Source organism: Mesoplodon mirus, assembly GCF_964341445.2.
Source record: "Mesoplodon mirus genome assembly, chromosome: X".
In the NCBI taxonomy this organism is placed as follows: Eukaryota; Metazoa; Chordata; class Mammalia; order Artiodactyla; family Ziphiidae; genus Mesoplodon; species Mesoplodon mirus.
In genome coordinates, this window is record NC_138981.1 from 60,386,389 (window position 1) to 60,403,162 (window position 16,774).

At 45.7% G+C, this 16,774-nt stretch overlaps 1 protein-coding gene across 1 annotated transcript; it reads right to left on the reverse strand.

Annotated features, from left to right (window-relative positions):
- Positions 1 to 14,908: 14,908 nt before the first annotated feature.
- Positions 14,909 to 16,296, reverse strand: LOC309796206 (uncharacterized protein CXorf49 homolog; the record flags this gene model as incomplete). The annotated part of the gene is made up of 2 exons (XM_082609263.1): positions 14,909 to 14,956; positions 15,055 to 16,296. 2 exons carry the CDS (start codon positions 16,294 to 16,296, stop codon positions 14,909 to 14,911), a joined length of 1,290 nt encoding a protein of 429 aa, XP_082465389.1.
- Positions 16,297 to 16,774: the final 478 nt, after the last annotated feature.

Sequence of the window (16,774 nt, forward strand, 5' to 3'; positions counted from 1 at the left end):
CACAAAACCTTAGAAAAAATGGAAAAGGTGGGATACTTCCCAACTCATTTCCTGAGGATGGAATAACCTTGATATTCAGCTTGAGAAAGGAAAATCATGGGTCAATCACACACTCATGGCATAGAAGCAAGAATCAGAAACAGAATATTAGCAAACTGAATCCTACAGGATATAAAAAAGGAAAATACATAATATGCCATGACCGGATTCATCCCAGGAATACAAACTTGATTTAATTTCAGAAAAGAAGGTAGTATAACTTTCCACGTTATCAGATTACGGGATAAAACCATGTTCAGAAAAAATAAATATTAAATGTCAATATCTGTTCATAATGTACTTCTAAAAAATTTATTGGGGTGGAGCTTCAAGATGGCGGAAGAGTAAGACGCAGAGATCACCTTCCTCCCCACAAATACATCAGAAATACATCTACATGTGGAACAACTCCTACAGAACACCTACAGAACGCTGGCAGAAGACCTCAGACCTCCCAAGAGGCAAGAAACTCGCCACGTACCTGGGTAGGGCAAAAGAAAAAAGAAAAAACAGAGACAAAAGAATAGGGATGGGACCTGCACCAGTGGGAGGGAGCCGTGAAGGAGGAAAGGTTACCACACACTAGGAAGCTCCTTCATGGGCGGAGACTGCGGGTGGCAGAGAGGGGAAGCTTCGGAACCATGGAGGAGAGTGCAGCAACAGGGGTGCGGAGGGCAAAGCAGAGAGATTCCCGCACAGAGGATCGGTGCCGACCAGCACTCACCAGCCTGAGAGGCTTGTCTGCTCGGCCGCCGGGGTGGACGGGGCTGGGAGCTGAGGCTCTGGCTTCGGTCGGATCGCAGGGAGACGACTGGGTTGGCGGCGTGAACACAGCCTGAAGGGGTTAGTGCACCACGGCTAGCCGGGAGGGAGTCTGGGAAAATGTCTGGAACTGCATAAGAGGCAAGAGACCACTGTTTCGGGGTGCACGAGGAGAGGGGATTCAGAAGGGACTGGCAGGTCATATTTAAAGTGATGAAAGGGAAAAACCTGCAACCAAGATTACTCTACCCAACAAGGATCTCATTCAGATTTGACGGAGAAATTAAAACCTTTACAGACAAGCCAAAGCTAAGAGAATTCAGCACCACCAAAGCAGCTCTACAACAAATGCTAAAGGAAATTCTCTAGGCAGGAAACACAAGAGAAGGAAAAGACCTACAATAACAAACCCAAAACAATTAAGAATATGGTAATAGGAACATACATATCGATAATTACCTTAAATGTAAATGGATTAAATGCTCCAACCAATAGACACAGACGGGCTGAATGGATACAAAAACAAGACCCGTATGTATGCTGTCTACAAGAGACACAACTCAGACCTAGGGACACATACAGAGTGAAAGTGAGGGGATGGAAAAAGATATTCCATACAAATGGAAATCAGAAGAAAGCTGGAGTAACAATTCTCATATCAGACAAAATAGACTTTAAAACAAGACTATTACAAGAGACAAAGAAGGACATACATAATGTCCTACATAATGATCAAGGGATTGATCCAAGAAGAAAATATAACAATTGTAAATATTTATGCACCCAACATAGGAGCACCTCAATACATAAGGCAAATACTAACAGCCATAAAAGGGGAAATCAACAGTAACAGAATCAGAGTAGGGGACTTTAACACCTCACTTTCACCAATGGACAGATCATTGAAGATGAAAATAAATAAGGAAACACAAGCTTTAAATGATACATAAAACAAGATGGACTTAATTGATATTTATAGGACATTCCATCCAAAAACAACAGAATACACATTTTTCTCAAGTGCTCATGAAACATTCTCCAGGATAGATCATATCTTGGGTCACAAATCAAGCATTGGTAAATTTAAGAAAATTGAAATCGTGTAAAGTATCTTTTCCAACCACAATGCTATGAAACTAGATATCAATTACAGGAAAAAACCTGTAAAAAATACAAACATATGGAGGCTAAACAATACACTACTTAATAACCAAGAGATCACTGAAGAAATCAAAGAGGGAATCAAAAAATACTTAGAAACAAATGACAATGAAAACACGACAACCCAAAACCTACAGGATGCAGCAAAAGCAGTTCTAAGAGGGAAGTTTATAGCAATAAAATCCTACCTTAAGAAACAAGAAACATCTCAAGTAAACAACCTAAACTTACACCTAAAGCAATTAGAGAAAGAAGAACAAAAATACCCCAAAGTTAGCAGAAGGAAAGAAATCATAAATATCAGATCAGAAATAAATGACAAAGAAATGAAGGAAACGATAGCAAAGATCAATAAAACTAAAAACTGGTACTTTGAGAAGATAAACAAAATTAATAAACCATTAGCCAGACTCATCAAGAATAAAAAGGATAAGACTCATATCAATAGAATTAGAAATGAAAAAGGAGAAGTAACACTGACACTGCAGAAATACAAAGGATCATGAAAGATTACTACAAGCAACTCTATGCCAATAAAATGGACAACCTGGAAGAAATGGACAAATTCTTAGAAATTCACAACCTTCTGAGACTGAACCAGGAAGAAATAGAAAATATGAACAGACCAATCACAAGCACTGAACTGTAAACTGTGATTAAAAATCTCCCAACAAACAAAAACCCAGGACCAGATGGCTTCACAGGCGAATCCTATCAAACATTAAGAGAAGAGCTAACACCTATCCTTCTCAAACTTCCCAAATATAGCAGAGGGAGGAACACTCCCAAACTCCTTCTACGAGGCCACCATCACCCTGATACCAAAACCAAACAAAGATATCACAAAGAAAGAAAACTAGAGGCCAATATCACTGATGAACATAGATGAAAAATCCTCAACAAAATACTAGCAAACAGAATCCAACAGCACATTAAAAAGATCAAACACCATGATCAAGTGGGGTTTATTCCAGGAATGCAAAGATTCTTCAATATACTCAAATCAATCAATGTGATACACCATATTAACAAATTGAAGGAGAAAAACTATATGATCATCTCAATAGATGCAGAGAAAGCTTTCGACAAAATTCAACACCCATTTATGAAAAAAACCCTCCAGAAAGTAGGCATAGAGGGAACTTTCCTGATCATAATAAAGGCCATATATGAAAAACCCACAGCAAACATCATCCTCAATGGTGAAGAACTGAAGCCATTTCCACTAAGATCAGAAACAAGACAAGGTTGCCCACTCTTACCACTGTTATTCAACATAGTTTTGGAAGTTTTAGCCACAGCAATCAGAGAAGAAAAAGAAATAAAAGGAATCGAAATCAGAAAAGAAGTAAAGCTGTCACTGTTTGCAGATGACACGATACTATACATAGAGAATCCTAAAGATGCTACCAGAAAACTACTAGAGCTAATCAATGAATTTGGTAAAATAGCAGGATACAAAGTTAATGTGCAGAAATCTCTTGCATTCCTATACACTAATGGTGAAAAATCTGAAAGTGGAATTAAGAAAACACTCCCATTTACCATTGCAACAAAAAGAATAAAATATCTAGGAATAAACCTACCTAAGGAGACAAAAGACCCATATGCAGAAAACTCTATGACACTGATGAAAGAAATAAAAGATGATACAAACAGATGGAGAGATATACCATGTTCTTGGATTGGAAGAATCAACATTGTGAAAATGACTCTACTACCCAAAGCAATCTACAGATTCAATGCAATCCCTATCAAACTACCACTGGCATTTTTCACAGAACTAGAACAAAAAAATTCACAATTTGTATGGAAACACAAAAGACTCTGAATAGTCAAAGCGATCTTGAGAAAGAAAAATGGACCTGGAGGAATCAGGTTCCCCGACTTCAGAATATACTACAAAGCTACAGTAATCAAGACAGTATGGTACTGGCACAGTAACAGAAATATAGATGAATGGATCAGGATAGAAAGCCCAGAGATAAACCCACACACATATGGTCACCTTATCTTTGATAAAGGAGGCCAGAATATACAGTAGAGAAAAGACAGCCTCTTCAATAAGTGGTGCTAGGAAAACTGTACAGCTACGTGTAAAAGAATGAAATTAGAACACTCTCTAACACCATACACAAAAATAAACTCAAAATGGATTAAAGACCTAAATGTAAAGACAGACACTATAAAACTCTTAGATGAAAAGATAGGCAGAACACTCTATGACATAAATCACAGCAAGATCCTTTTTGACCCACCTCCTAGAGAAATGGAAATAAAAACAAAAATAAACTAATGGGAATAAAAACAAAAATAAACAAATGGGACCTAATGAAACTTAAAAGGTTTTGCGCAGCAAAGGAAATCATAAACAAGATGGAAAGACAACCTCAGAATGGGCGAAAATATTTGCAAATGAAGCAACAGACAAATGATTAATCTGCAAGATTTACAAGCAGCTCATGCAGCTCAATATCAAAAAAACAAACAACCCAATCCAAAAATGAGCAGAAGACCTAAATAGACATTTCTCTGAAGAAGATATACAGATTGCCAACAAACACATGAAAGAATGCTCAACATCATTAATCATTAGAGCAATACAAATCAAAACTACAATGAGATATCATCTCACACCGGTCAGAATGGCCATCACCAAAAAAATCTAGAAACAATAAATGCTGGAGAGGGTGTGGAGAAAAGGGAACCCTCCTGCACTCTTGGTGGGAATGTAAATTGATACAGCCACTATGGAGAACAGTATGGAGGTTCCTGAAAAAACTACAAATAGAACTACCATACGACCCAGCAATCCCACTGCTGGGCATATACCCTGAGAAAACCATAATTCAAAAAGAGTCGTGTACCAAAATTTTCATTGCAGCTCTATTTACAATAGCCAGGACATGGAAGCAACCTAAGTGTCCATCCAACAGATGAATGGATAAAGAAGATGTGGCACATATATACAATGGAATATTACTCAGCCATAAAAAGAAACGAAATTGAGTTATTTGTAGTGAGGTGTATGGACATAGAGTCTGTCATAGAGAGTGAAGTAAGTGAGAAAGAAAAACAAATACTGTATCCTAACACATATATATGGAATCTAAAAAAACAAAATGAAAAACTGGTCATGAAGAACCTAGGGGCAAGACGGGAATAAAGACACAGACCTACTAGAGAATGGACTTGAGGATATGGGGAGGGGGAAGGGTAAGATGGGACAAAGTGAGAGAGTGGCATGGACATATATACACTACCAGATGTAAAATAGATAGCTAGTGGGAAGGAGCCGCATAGCACAGGGAGATCAGCTCGGTTCCTTCTGACCACCTAGAGGGGTGAGATAGGGAGGGTGGGAGGGAGGGAGATGCAAGAGGGAAGAGATATGGGAACATATGTATATGTATAACTGATTCACTTTGTTATAAAGCAGAAAGTAACACACCACTGTAAAACAATTATACTCCAATAAAGATGTTTTAAAAAAATAAAAAAACTATTTTGTAATTTAATTTTTATTTTATATTGGAGTATAGTTAATTTACAATGTTGTGTTAGTTTCAGGTGTACAGGACAGTGGTTCAGTTATACATATACATATATCCATTCTTTTTCAGATTCTTTTTCCATATAGGTTATTACAGAATACTGAGTAGAGTTCACTCTGCTGTACAGTAGGTCCTTGTTACTATATGTATCTATTTTACATATAGTAGCATGTATCTGTTAACCTCAAACTACTAATTTATCCCCCCCACCACAACCTTTCCATTTGGTAGTCATAAGTAGGTTTTTTTTTTCATAAGTAGGTTTTTGAAGTCTGTGAGTCTGTTTCTGTTTTGTAAATAAGTTCATTTGTATCATTTTTTTAGATTCCACAAACATGTGATATCATATGATATTTGTCTTTCTCTGTCTGACTTACTTCACTTAGTATGATAATCTCTAGGTCCGTCCATGTTGCTGCAAATGGCATTATTTCATTCTTTTTTATGCTTGAGTAATATTCCATTGTATACATGTACCACATGAGTTTTTTTTTTTTGGCTGCGTTGGGTCTTCGTTGTGGCACGTGGGCTTTTTCCAGTTGTGGCGAGCAGGGGCTACTTTTTGTTGCGTGCGACACATTAGAATTACAACATTAGAGAGTGTTCTAATTTGCTAGAAGATTCTTTTCTCATTGCAGTGGCTTCTCTTGTGGAGCACAGGCTCTAGGGTGCATGGGCTTAAGTAGTCGTGGCCTGTGGGCTCTAGAGCAGAGGCTCTGTAGTTGTGGTGCATGGGCTTAGTTGCTCCATGGCATGTAGGGTCTTCCCAGAGCAGGGATTGAACCCATGTCCCCTGCATTGGCAGGCGGATTCTTAACCACTGTGCCACCAGGGAAGTCCTGTACCACATATTTATCCACTCCTCTGTCAATGGACATTTAGGTAGCTACCATGTCTTGGCTATTGTAAATAGTGCTGCAGTGAACATTGGGGTACATGTATCTTTTCGAATTATGGTTTTCTCTGGATATATGCCCAGGAGTGGGGTTGTTGGATCATATGGTAGTTCTATTTTTAGTTTTTTAAGGAACCTCCATACTGTTCTCCACAGTTGTTGTACCAATTTACATTCCCACCAACAGTGTAGGATGGTTCCCTTTTCTCCACACCTTCTCCAGCATTTATTGTTTGTAGACTTTTTGATGACGGCCATTCTGATGGGTATGAGGTGATACCTCATAGTAGTTTTGATTTGCATTTCTCTAATAATTAGTGATGCTGCGATCTTTTCATATGCTTTTTGGCCATCTGTATGTCTTCTTTGAAAAAATCTCTATTTAGATCTTCTGTCCATCTTTTTGATTGGGTCATTTGGTTTTTTTTTTTTATGAGCTGCATGAGCTGTTTGTATATTTTGGAGATTAATCCCTTGTCGGTTGCTTCCTTTGCAAATATTTTCTCCCATTCTATGGGTTTTATTCCCTTTGTTTATGGTTTCCTTTGCTGTGCAAAAGCTTTTAAGTTTAATTAGGTCCCATTTGTTTATTTTTGTTTTTATTTTCATTACTCTAGGAGGTGGATCCAAAAACATATTGCTGTGCTTTATGTCAGAGTGTTCTGCCTGTGTTTTCCTCTAAGTGTTTTATAGTATCTGGTGTTATATTTAGGTCTTTAATCCATTGTGAGTTTATTTTTTTGTATGGTGTTAGAGAATGTTCTAATTTCATTCTTTTACATGTAGCTGTCCAGTTTTCCCAGCACCATTTATTGAAGAGGCTGTCTTTTCTCCATTGTATATTCTTGCCTTCTTTGTTGTAGAGTAATTGACCATAGGTGTATGGGTTTATTTCAGGGCTTTCTAGCCTGTTCCATTGATCTATATTTCTTTTTGTGTGCCAGTACCATACTGTTTTGATTATTGTAGTTTTGTAGTATAGTCTGAAGTCAGGGAGCCTGATTACTCCAGCTCTGTTGTTCTTTCTCAGGATAGCTTTGGCTATTTGGGTCTTTTGTGTTTCCGTACAAGTTAAAATTTTTTTTTGTTCTAGTTCTGTGAAAAATACCATTGGTAGTTTGATAGGGATTGCACTGAATTAGTAGATTGCCTTGGGTAGTATAGTCATTTTGACAATATTGATTCTTCCAATCTAAGAACATGATATATCTTTCCATCTATTTGTGTCACCTTCGATTTCTTTCATTAGTGTCATAGATTTCAGAGTACAGGTCTTTTGTCTCCTTAGGTAGGTTTATTCCTTGGTATTTTATTCTTTTTGATGTGATGGTAAATGGGATTGTTTGTTTAATTTCTCTTTCTGATCTTTCATTGTTAGCATACAGAAATGCAAGAGATTTCTGTGTAGTAATTTTGTATCCTGAAACTTTATCATATTCATTGATGAGCTGTAGTAGTTTTCTGGTAGCATCTTTAGGATTTTCTATGTGTAGTATTATGTCATCTGCAAGCAGTGACAGTTTTATTTCTCTTTTACAATTTGGATTCCTCTTATTTCTTTTTCTTCTCTGATTGCTGTGGCTAGGACTTCCAAAACTATGTTGAATAAAAGTGGTGAGAGTGGACATCCTTGTCTTGTTCCTGATCTTAGAAGAAATGCTTTCAGCTTTTCACAATTGAGTATGATGTTAGCTGTGGGTTTGTCATATATGGCTTTTATTATGTTGAGATAGGTTCTCTCAATGCCCACTTTCTGGAGGGTTTTTATCATAAATGGGTGTTGAATTTTGTGAAAAGCTTTTTCTGCATCTATTGAGATGACCATATGGTTTTTATTCTTCCGTTTGTAATGTGGTGTATCACACTGATTGATCTGTGTATATTGAAAAATTCTTGCATCCCTGGGATGAATCCCACTTGATCATGTTGTATGATCCTTTTAATGTAGTGTTGGATTCGGTTTGCTAATATTTTGTTGAGGATTTTTGTGCCTATGGTTATCAGTGATATTGGCCTGTAATTTTCTTTTCTTTTCTTTTCTTTTTTGTGGTACCTTTGTCTGCTTTTGGTATCAGGGTGATGGTGGTTTCATAGAAAGAGTATGAGAGTGTTCCTTCCTCTGCAAGTTTTTGGAATAGTTTCAGGAGGATAGGTGTTGACTCTTCTCTAAATGTTTGCTAGAATTTGCCCATGAAGCCATCTATCTGGTCCTGGACTTTTGTATGCTGGAAGGTTTTCAATCACAGTTTCAATTTCAGTACTTGTGATTGGTCCGTTCCTATTTTGTATTTCTTCCTGTTTCAGTCTTGGAAGTTTGTAGCTTTCTAATAATTTGTCCATTTCTTCTAGGTTGTCCATTTTATTGGCATATAATTGCTTGTAGTAGTCTCTTATGATCCTTTGTATTTCTGTGGTGTCAGTTTAACTTCTCCTTTTTCATTTCTAATTTTATTGAATTGAGTCCTCTCCCTTTTTTTTTTGATGAGTCTGGCTAAAGGTTTATCAATTTTTTTATCTTTTTAAAGAAACAGCTTTTAGTTTCATTGATCTTTTCTATTGGTTTCTTCATCTCTATTTATTTCTCCTCTGATGTTTATGATTTCTTTCCTTCTATTAACTTTGGGTTTTCTTTGTTCTTTCTCTAGTTGCTTTAGGTAACCTTAGGTTGTTTCTTTGAGATTTTTTCTGTTTCCTGAGGTAAGATTGCATTGCTATAAAATTCCCTCTTAGAACTGCTTTTGCTGCATCCCATAGGTTTTGGATCGTTGTGCCTTCATTTTCATTTGTCTTTAGGTATTTTTTGTTTTCCTCTTTGATTTCCTCAGTGATCCATTGGTTTTTAGTAACATATTGCTTAGCCTCCATCTGTTTGTTTTTTCTACAGTTTTTTATTCCTGCAGTTGAATTCTACTTTTTATAATTTTTTAAATAATATGGGATTATTGAGATATAAGTTACATACAAGGTCTATGAGCCTCTATAAACACATTCTGTTACAGAACCACCACCACAATCAAAACAAAAAGCATTTTCATCAGCCCCAAAATTTCTTCATGCTCTTTGGTAGTTTAATGCCTTGTCTCAACCGCCAGACCCAGGCAACCACCAATCTGTTTTCTACACCTATAGTTTGGCCTACTCAAGAATGTGAAATAAATGGAATCAGGCAGTATGTAGATTTATCCATTTGGATTCCTTCACAGAAAGGGACACATAGGGGACTTCTGGATGGACAATGTACCTATCAACTGAGTATAGTAACATGGAGTGATCAGTTAATAATTATTTGTCTAATTGAGGGCTTATGGTCTCTACAATGTGCATATGTGTGGTGTGTTTGATTTATATTTAATTCAATGTAATTTGTCTTTTATATCTTCGGAAGGGTTATTTTATTAGAGAGCAATTGTAAAACTTTTAAAAGAAAGTGAATGATTACTGGAAAAGTCAGGCTGGCGGGTGCATCAAAAGGACAAGAGAGGGGGTTGAACAAAGGAGGATCCAAAGCTACCGGCCTGGCCTCCACCTGTGTCTGAGTGGTACTTACCAGGACTTCAACACTGCACAAGCAAAGGAGGCACCAAGCACACTGCAGTCATTTGAATGCCACACACTGGAATCATGCAGGGACAGCCCACATGGCAAAGCAGGCAGCCCCAATGTTCCTGGCCGGACCCGGCCAATGCAGATGAGAGTCTCCTCACTTTAATTCAGCTGAGTAGCAGCCTTTATTGCATCTGCAAGCTTAACCCCTGTTGCCATGCAAGGTAACATATAAGCTGACAGCAGGAATTAGGATTTGGACACCTTTGGTCATGATTACTCTGCCCACCACACCCAGCTCCCTCTCCAGGGCTCACCTACACCTATCTTCTTTGTTTGTGTCAGTTCCCCCCAAGAGTCCAGAGAGAGCAGTTGGCCTGTGGTTGGGCTGGTGCTGGTGCAGAGTGGGTGGGGTGGGGAGGGGGCATCTTCCCAGTGACTGGGCAGGGAGCAGAAGCAGGCAGGATGGGGCCTAGGGCTCTCCAGGCCAGCCGTCACTGTCTCCCAGGCTGGAGAAGGGGCTTGAGAGGAAAGGCAAATGGGGTGAACTGAATGAGGATGGGGTTCTGACCTCCTCCTACCCACGGGGGCCCAGATGTATGACCTGCCACTATTTTCCTCTGGAACTGGAAAGCTCAGCACCAAGCCACAGCCTGTGATATACATGTTTCCAGCAACATTTTTCTGCAGTAGTTGGTCAGAACACGTAACAGAGAGATCGTATGCTCAGTGGAGGGAAGGGAGGCAGGGAAAATGCATCACCAAGGGTTGAGTTCACGCCCTCCCATGTCACCTCCCTTTCAACAAGCTTCTCTGTTTCCTCACCCTGGTGACTACAGCCCCTTGATCCCCTCTGCCGACAGGCGGTGCTGGTGCTGGTGCTGGACTTCTCCCCGGGCACAAGTTGCCTGCACGTCTCGGTGGGCAGAAACCTCAGCTGGAAGGTCTCTGCCAAACTTAGTCACTCAGACAACAGCGAGATGTGCTACACCACCAAGCAATAACCACTGGATCAGGTTCAGGCTCAAAGCTGTAAACTAAGCAGTCAAGCCCACCTTCTCCAGGGAGGGGTTTGAGTGGAAGGATTAAGTCCCACGAACGTTCTTTTCTGACCCTGAGGTCTGTGACTGTCCCATCCCACATGTGGTCTGTCCACCTGAGCTCATGCCATGGACTCTGGAAGCGAGTCAGGGTGAGAATATGGGGGAAGGGTGGACCCATGGGCTCCCCATTGTGCAGGTGCAGTCACTCCTTACTTCCCATCTTCACTGCGCCCACCCTGCCCCTGTCCCGGGTAGCTCATGTTGGGTGGTCACATATATGGGTCCCCTGATTCTAAGATGAGCTACTCTGAGGAGCCACTCTTCCCAATCTCATTCTATCCACACACACACACAGTAGTTGTCAGCCATCATAGGATCACAGAGTAGGATCGAGAGCCTCCTCCAGCGAATCCAACATTTCGAGCATCCCGACACCCTGTCGTGGGGTTTGGTGACTTCTGCATCCTCCCTATGTTTTGGGAATTTAACGACAACCCTTGAACACAACAGATCCGACCCTTGCTTTTGCTCATTCAATGCCTTACAGAACCTGGACCAGCCTCTACTCCCTTTATTCCCTGAATCACATCTTTCTCCCTCAAGGGAGATTATCCCTGATTACTTTTATTCACACACAGGGACACACAGTCACCAACCTTGAATGTCCTATCTACCATCATACCCCCTTTTGTGTAGTAAAACCCTGGTCTTTCGGGAAGGGTGTCAGGCAGAACCACCCTCGCTTCACTCAAACACAAATCTGTCCCTCTGAGTCTCAGGCTAGTACAGCCCTGGGTCCCGGCTGAGGGAAAGAACTGCTCCCCAACTTCCAGTGAGGGGGAAATTGAACATGGAGCGCAGACTCAATCTCGTGTGTCCTAAAGAGGCAGTCTGGGAGTTGAGCTGGGACACAGAAATATCATTTCCAGGAAAATCTGTGTCATGGGGCTGGTGGAAGAGTATTTGATGGGGACCATGCAAGAACACAGACCTACTAACCACACTTGCCATAGAACCTGATGGGCCAATTTCCACTCAAGGGTATAGAGACGACCAGGCTGGAGGAGGGTGGTCAGCTGGCTAGGGCAGGGAGGATGTGAATGCTTCCAGATTGGAGCTCTGGAAGGGATTCATGAGATCCTGCTGATGGGGAGGGGGAATGGCACAGATGAAAGGGAACCGCCAGACCCCCAAGGAGGAGGGGGGTTTGGAGAGAACTAGAAGAGGGTCTTTGAGGGTCACACACAGGACCGAAACCTGGGGCACTCCACTGGCTTGACTGCAGGGATGGTAGCAGAGGCTGGTCCAGAGTCCCCACCACAGGTTGCCAGAGATACTGTTCTGGAAAAGGCTCTGACGTGGAACAGTGCCCCGACCTGGCCCCCTACCCCTACCCCTTCAGAGAGAAGGCAGAACACAAAATATTAGAGGTACTTTAATTGGAAACTGCTGTGAAACTGGGGTGGGGTGGGGGTAAAACAAGGGGGAGAGGAAGCCCTAGCTGAGGCAGAACAGGAGGGAACGAGCTTGGCCACAGCTCCCGGGCAACAAAGGTACCAGCTGCTCCTCTTGCAGGAAGATGCTAGACTCAACCTGTGAAACAGCAGAGTCAGGGAAGAGCCTCAAGCCAGGGACAGCCCCCAGCCCTGCTCAACAGACAGGATTGTGGGAAGGGGTACGGTGTGTGTAATACTCACTTCAATTGTTCTGGAACTTGTCAGCCAGGCACCATATGGCAGCTGCAACAGGGACAGGCATTAGTAGGCACTCCAGAGAGAGGGATATGGAAGCCCGTCCCCTATCCCCGTGAGGAACCGCGTAGCCCTGAAACCTGAAACCCCCTCCAGATCCAATGCAAAGAGCTCTGGGCCAGATCACTCCCCACCACCGGAATTGAATGTGAAACTGGTTCCTAAAGGGCAACAAAGTGTGCCAGCAGTTCTCATGCTGTGGGCCGTGCCACAACCAGTCAGATCTCGTCACACACACAAACAAACAATCCAACAAGAACCTTAGAAGCCACACCAAGCAGCAGTTCAAGGGAAAATCAACGAGGCATCTCTAAAAGTCCTATCAGAAGGAGATTCCCTAGGACGGGTCTGGTTGGCACAGTGTGCGTGCAGTCCAGACAGTACTTTGCTACTTGTACACACGCCCAGTTGTACATGCACAGCCGGCTCCAGGGCCAGGCCTGCTAGGTTCTCCTCCCCACAGGGATGTTGGTCCCTGCGAGGCTGACTGCACCTGCAGCCCAGCTCCACCCCAGGTGCCCACCCGGGTTCTGAACTAAGACACCGCTCTCCGGCCCTGGTTCCTCATACCAAGTTTCTCCTTAAGGTCGTCTACTTCTCTCTGTAGCACGAGACACTAGGCCAGCAGACACAGGAGGAAGAGAAATGATTAGTATAATCTGGCCTCCTCTCTCCTCCACCTTCTCCTCTCCCCCGGGACCTGCACCCCAAAGCCGGGTGGCTAGACTGGCAAGGGCTCCTCAGTGGAAAGCAGGTGGGCTCCCTCCATGGGGTATGTGATGGGGGCAGGGGAGGGGGGGCCACATATATGTCAGCTGAACTTGGACCCAGATCCCACCCTCGAGTTTGGGCCTGCATTTCCAGGAGCCAGAGGAAGCATTACCGAAGGACAGCCAGGCATTCCCAGTGGCTGCTGCGGCGTTTCCGGTCTTGGGGGACGGTCCAGTGGCTCCCAGTCACCTGAGAGGGAAAGGACACACAATCCAGCTTCCCAGGCTCCCAGTGAGGTGGAAAGGGCCAAGTGGGGTCTACCGTGAGGTGAGGCGGCACCACCCTCTGCTGGCGACCAGCCGCCCCTGCTCTGCCCAGAAGCCCGAACCTTCTCTCTGGGCCTGCCTCCGCTGTTACCCGGGGGCAGCCATTTCGCCATTGCATTGTGGTCCCCAAGCTATGTGCCTCTGGATTCGCCCCTCCCAGAGCTGCAGCCACAGCCAGCACGTGGGAGAGCAATGTGGGCGAAAAGGACTTAACAGAAAAGGCTGTTCCCCTGTAAGGCTACACCCGGAGGAGCTGTTTGTGGCACTGCCACCGATCAGCCCCGCCGCACAAACCCCACACACAGGATGATGTGGCTCAAGGCCAGCCCTGCCAGCACCCCGTCTCCTGTGGGAGAAGCTGCCTGGCAGAAAGGCTGTGCCCCCAACAGAGACAGAGCCAGAGCTTTCTGCCCTCCACCCCTCTCCCCTCCCCTCCTATCAAACCCACGACACTCACCTGAGGGGGCAGGCCCCCCGGGCATGACTTCTCCCTGGTTCAGGGCCAAGGGCTCTGAGTTTCCTGGATCTTGGGGGCCTCTGGTGTCGACCTCGCCACTGCTGGCTTTTCCACGATGCATGCGCGGATAAGATGTCCCTGGCCTGTGAGCTGGCAGCTGAAACAAAAATTTTTCACCGATTTGGGCTAAGGAAGTGTGTGTGTGTGTGTGTGTGTGTGTGTGAGAGAGAGAGAGAGAGAGAGAGAGAGAGAGAGAGAGAGAGAGAGAGAGAGAGAGAGTTGTGTGATTTGGGCCAGGGTGAGGCAGGGAATCGGGAAGGGAATTGAAAGGCTGATCTCATTAGCACTTTCTCCCTCCGTCAGCCCCAGGCCAGCAGGCAGAGCTGATCTAGGGACAACAGTGGGGCACTGAGTAAGCCCAGGGCCCCTGCAAGGAAGGTCTGGGGAACACCTAGGAGATAGGATTCAGGAAGCTGGTGAGTCTGAATACTGAGGCTTTTCGGGGAAGCTTTTAAGGGATCCCCCGACCCAATTCAGCTACCAACCCTCCCTTCCATCCCAGCCCCAGTCTCTCAGAGGATGCTGGAAACAGGCCAAGGGTGGAGAACCAGGCCCAGCACACCCGAAGTGCTACCTTACTGTTTGTCCCTAGTAAAAGGAGCCCGATCAGGCATCATAATGACCCAGTGACCGAGGGGCACCCAATGACGACCCCTGAGGGGTGGACAGAGGCAGCATGGGTGAAGACGTGTGCTCTGGGTGCGGTGGGGGCGGGGAAGAGTGGGGAGACAGGAGGAGCCTGGCCTACTCACTTGGCCCTTTGGGGCTGGGTCTCTATTTGGGTCCTTATCTTCTCCCGCCACAGCCTCAGACTCCCTTGTCCACGTGACCACCGATTTCTTCCCAGTGCTGGTGTGCTTGGCCTGTTTGGTTCCGGAAGGGCCCATGGTATACCTCTTGGATCTCCCAAGCTGCGGAATACCAAAGATTGGGGGGAAGGTGGCCGATTCCAGCGGAGTTGCCCAGATTCGCTGCCCCCAGGAAGGGAAGTTTTTCCCCAGGGCAAGTGTGGAGGCTCCCCCGAGGGATTTCTTCTCCAGGGTCCCCTTCTTCCTAGGAGTGACCTGCGGCAGGCCACCTGCCGTAGCAGCAGCAGCAGCAGCTCCCGGGTAGCTGGGCTTGCTGCCTCCGTTCCCCCAGAGCACGCTCTGCATTTTCTTAGGGGAAGAGATGCCCTGCTCTCCCATGCCCTGCCTTTCCACAACCGAAGAGAGTCCTCGCAGAGCCGAGGACAGGGAAGAGCCTGTCACGTGAAGGAAATTCTCCCTGACTTGGAAATTCGAGTGACTGGGAGTGTCCCCGGGATCCTCGGGTCTGCTGGGCTCGGCCTGGCCTCCTCCTCCGGGGTAAGTACTCACCGTCATCAGCTCTGTGTCACTGAACTCATCTGAGGACTCGGAGTCGGATAGCTGCCGGGCCAGGCCTTCCTCGGAGAAGCGCTGGCGATCCGCAGCCACGTTCAACCTACGCTTAGTGGCTCTCTTAGGCTTCCTCCAGGCCAGGCCCGCTTCGGGCCCACCGAGGGGGAGAGGGCCGGCCAGAGCCGGCGGCGCTTCCCCACAGCTCTGGGCGGTCGCTCCTGGACCGCCGGGACACGCCTCGAGGCCGGCGAACACTTCGAAGGAGACGCAGGGCTCCGCCAACGGGTATCTGCGGAAGCCCAGCAGGTCCCGGTCGTACAGTTGCTGCAGGATGCCCTCCGCAGACTCCTCGGCCAGGTCCATGAGGCCACTCGTGTCGTCAGCTGGGGAGCCAGGTCGAACTTCGTGGCCACACAGCACCGGCCCTCCCGCTTCCAGCATCTCCCACTCTGACTGGAAGCCCTCGGGGCCCAGGCAGCCGCCCCTGCCAACGCCGCTCGGCGGCTTCCTGGGCTCGGGGCCGCGGTCGGGTCCCAGCGGAAGTGCGCGGCCGGCCGGGCAGACGCAGGCCTGCTCTCCGCCCTCTGGGCCGAAACCCGTTCCCCACACAGACACCTCATCTGGGGAGCTCATGTCGCGACCCGGGTGGCCCCGGAACCGGGGCGACAGTTGATGGCCCGAGCCGCGGTCACGGCAGGGGAGGCGGGCGGCGCTCAGGGAGCAGCGTCAACCACCTCAGGCGCCGCACGAGCTCGCCTCAGACGACACGACCCGCGACTTTCAGCGCACCTCCCACGCCCACGCCGCGGCCACCTCATTGGTCCGGCCCCCGCCAACCAGCGGGCGCCTTGTTCGACTGTCCCCTCGAGGCCTAACCAATGGGGTCGAGGGCTTCTGCTTTGCCCTCAAGCCCTTGGGCGGTCCGAGCAGTTGGCTGGTGAAGGGGATGGTGAGAGAGCCTCCCTCTGCTGAGCCTCTTGGCCCGCCTCCTCCTGTCCCGCCTCCCCTTTCCTGTTACAGTCACAGTTCTGAGCCTCCGTTTCCCATCTATACAGGGGGTCGGGGAGTGAGGGCGCCGGGCTCCAGGGGTGGTGAGGATGAAATGTCAAGA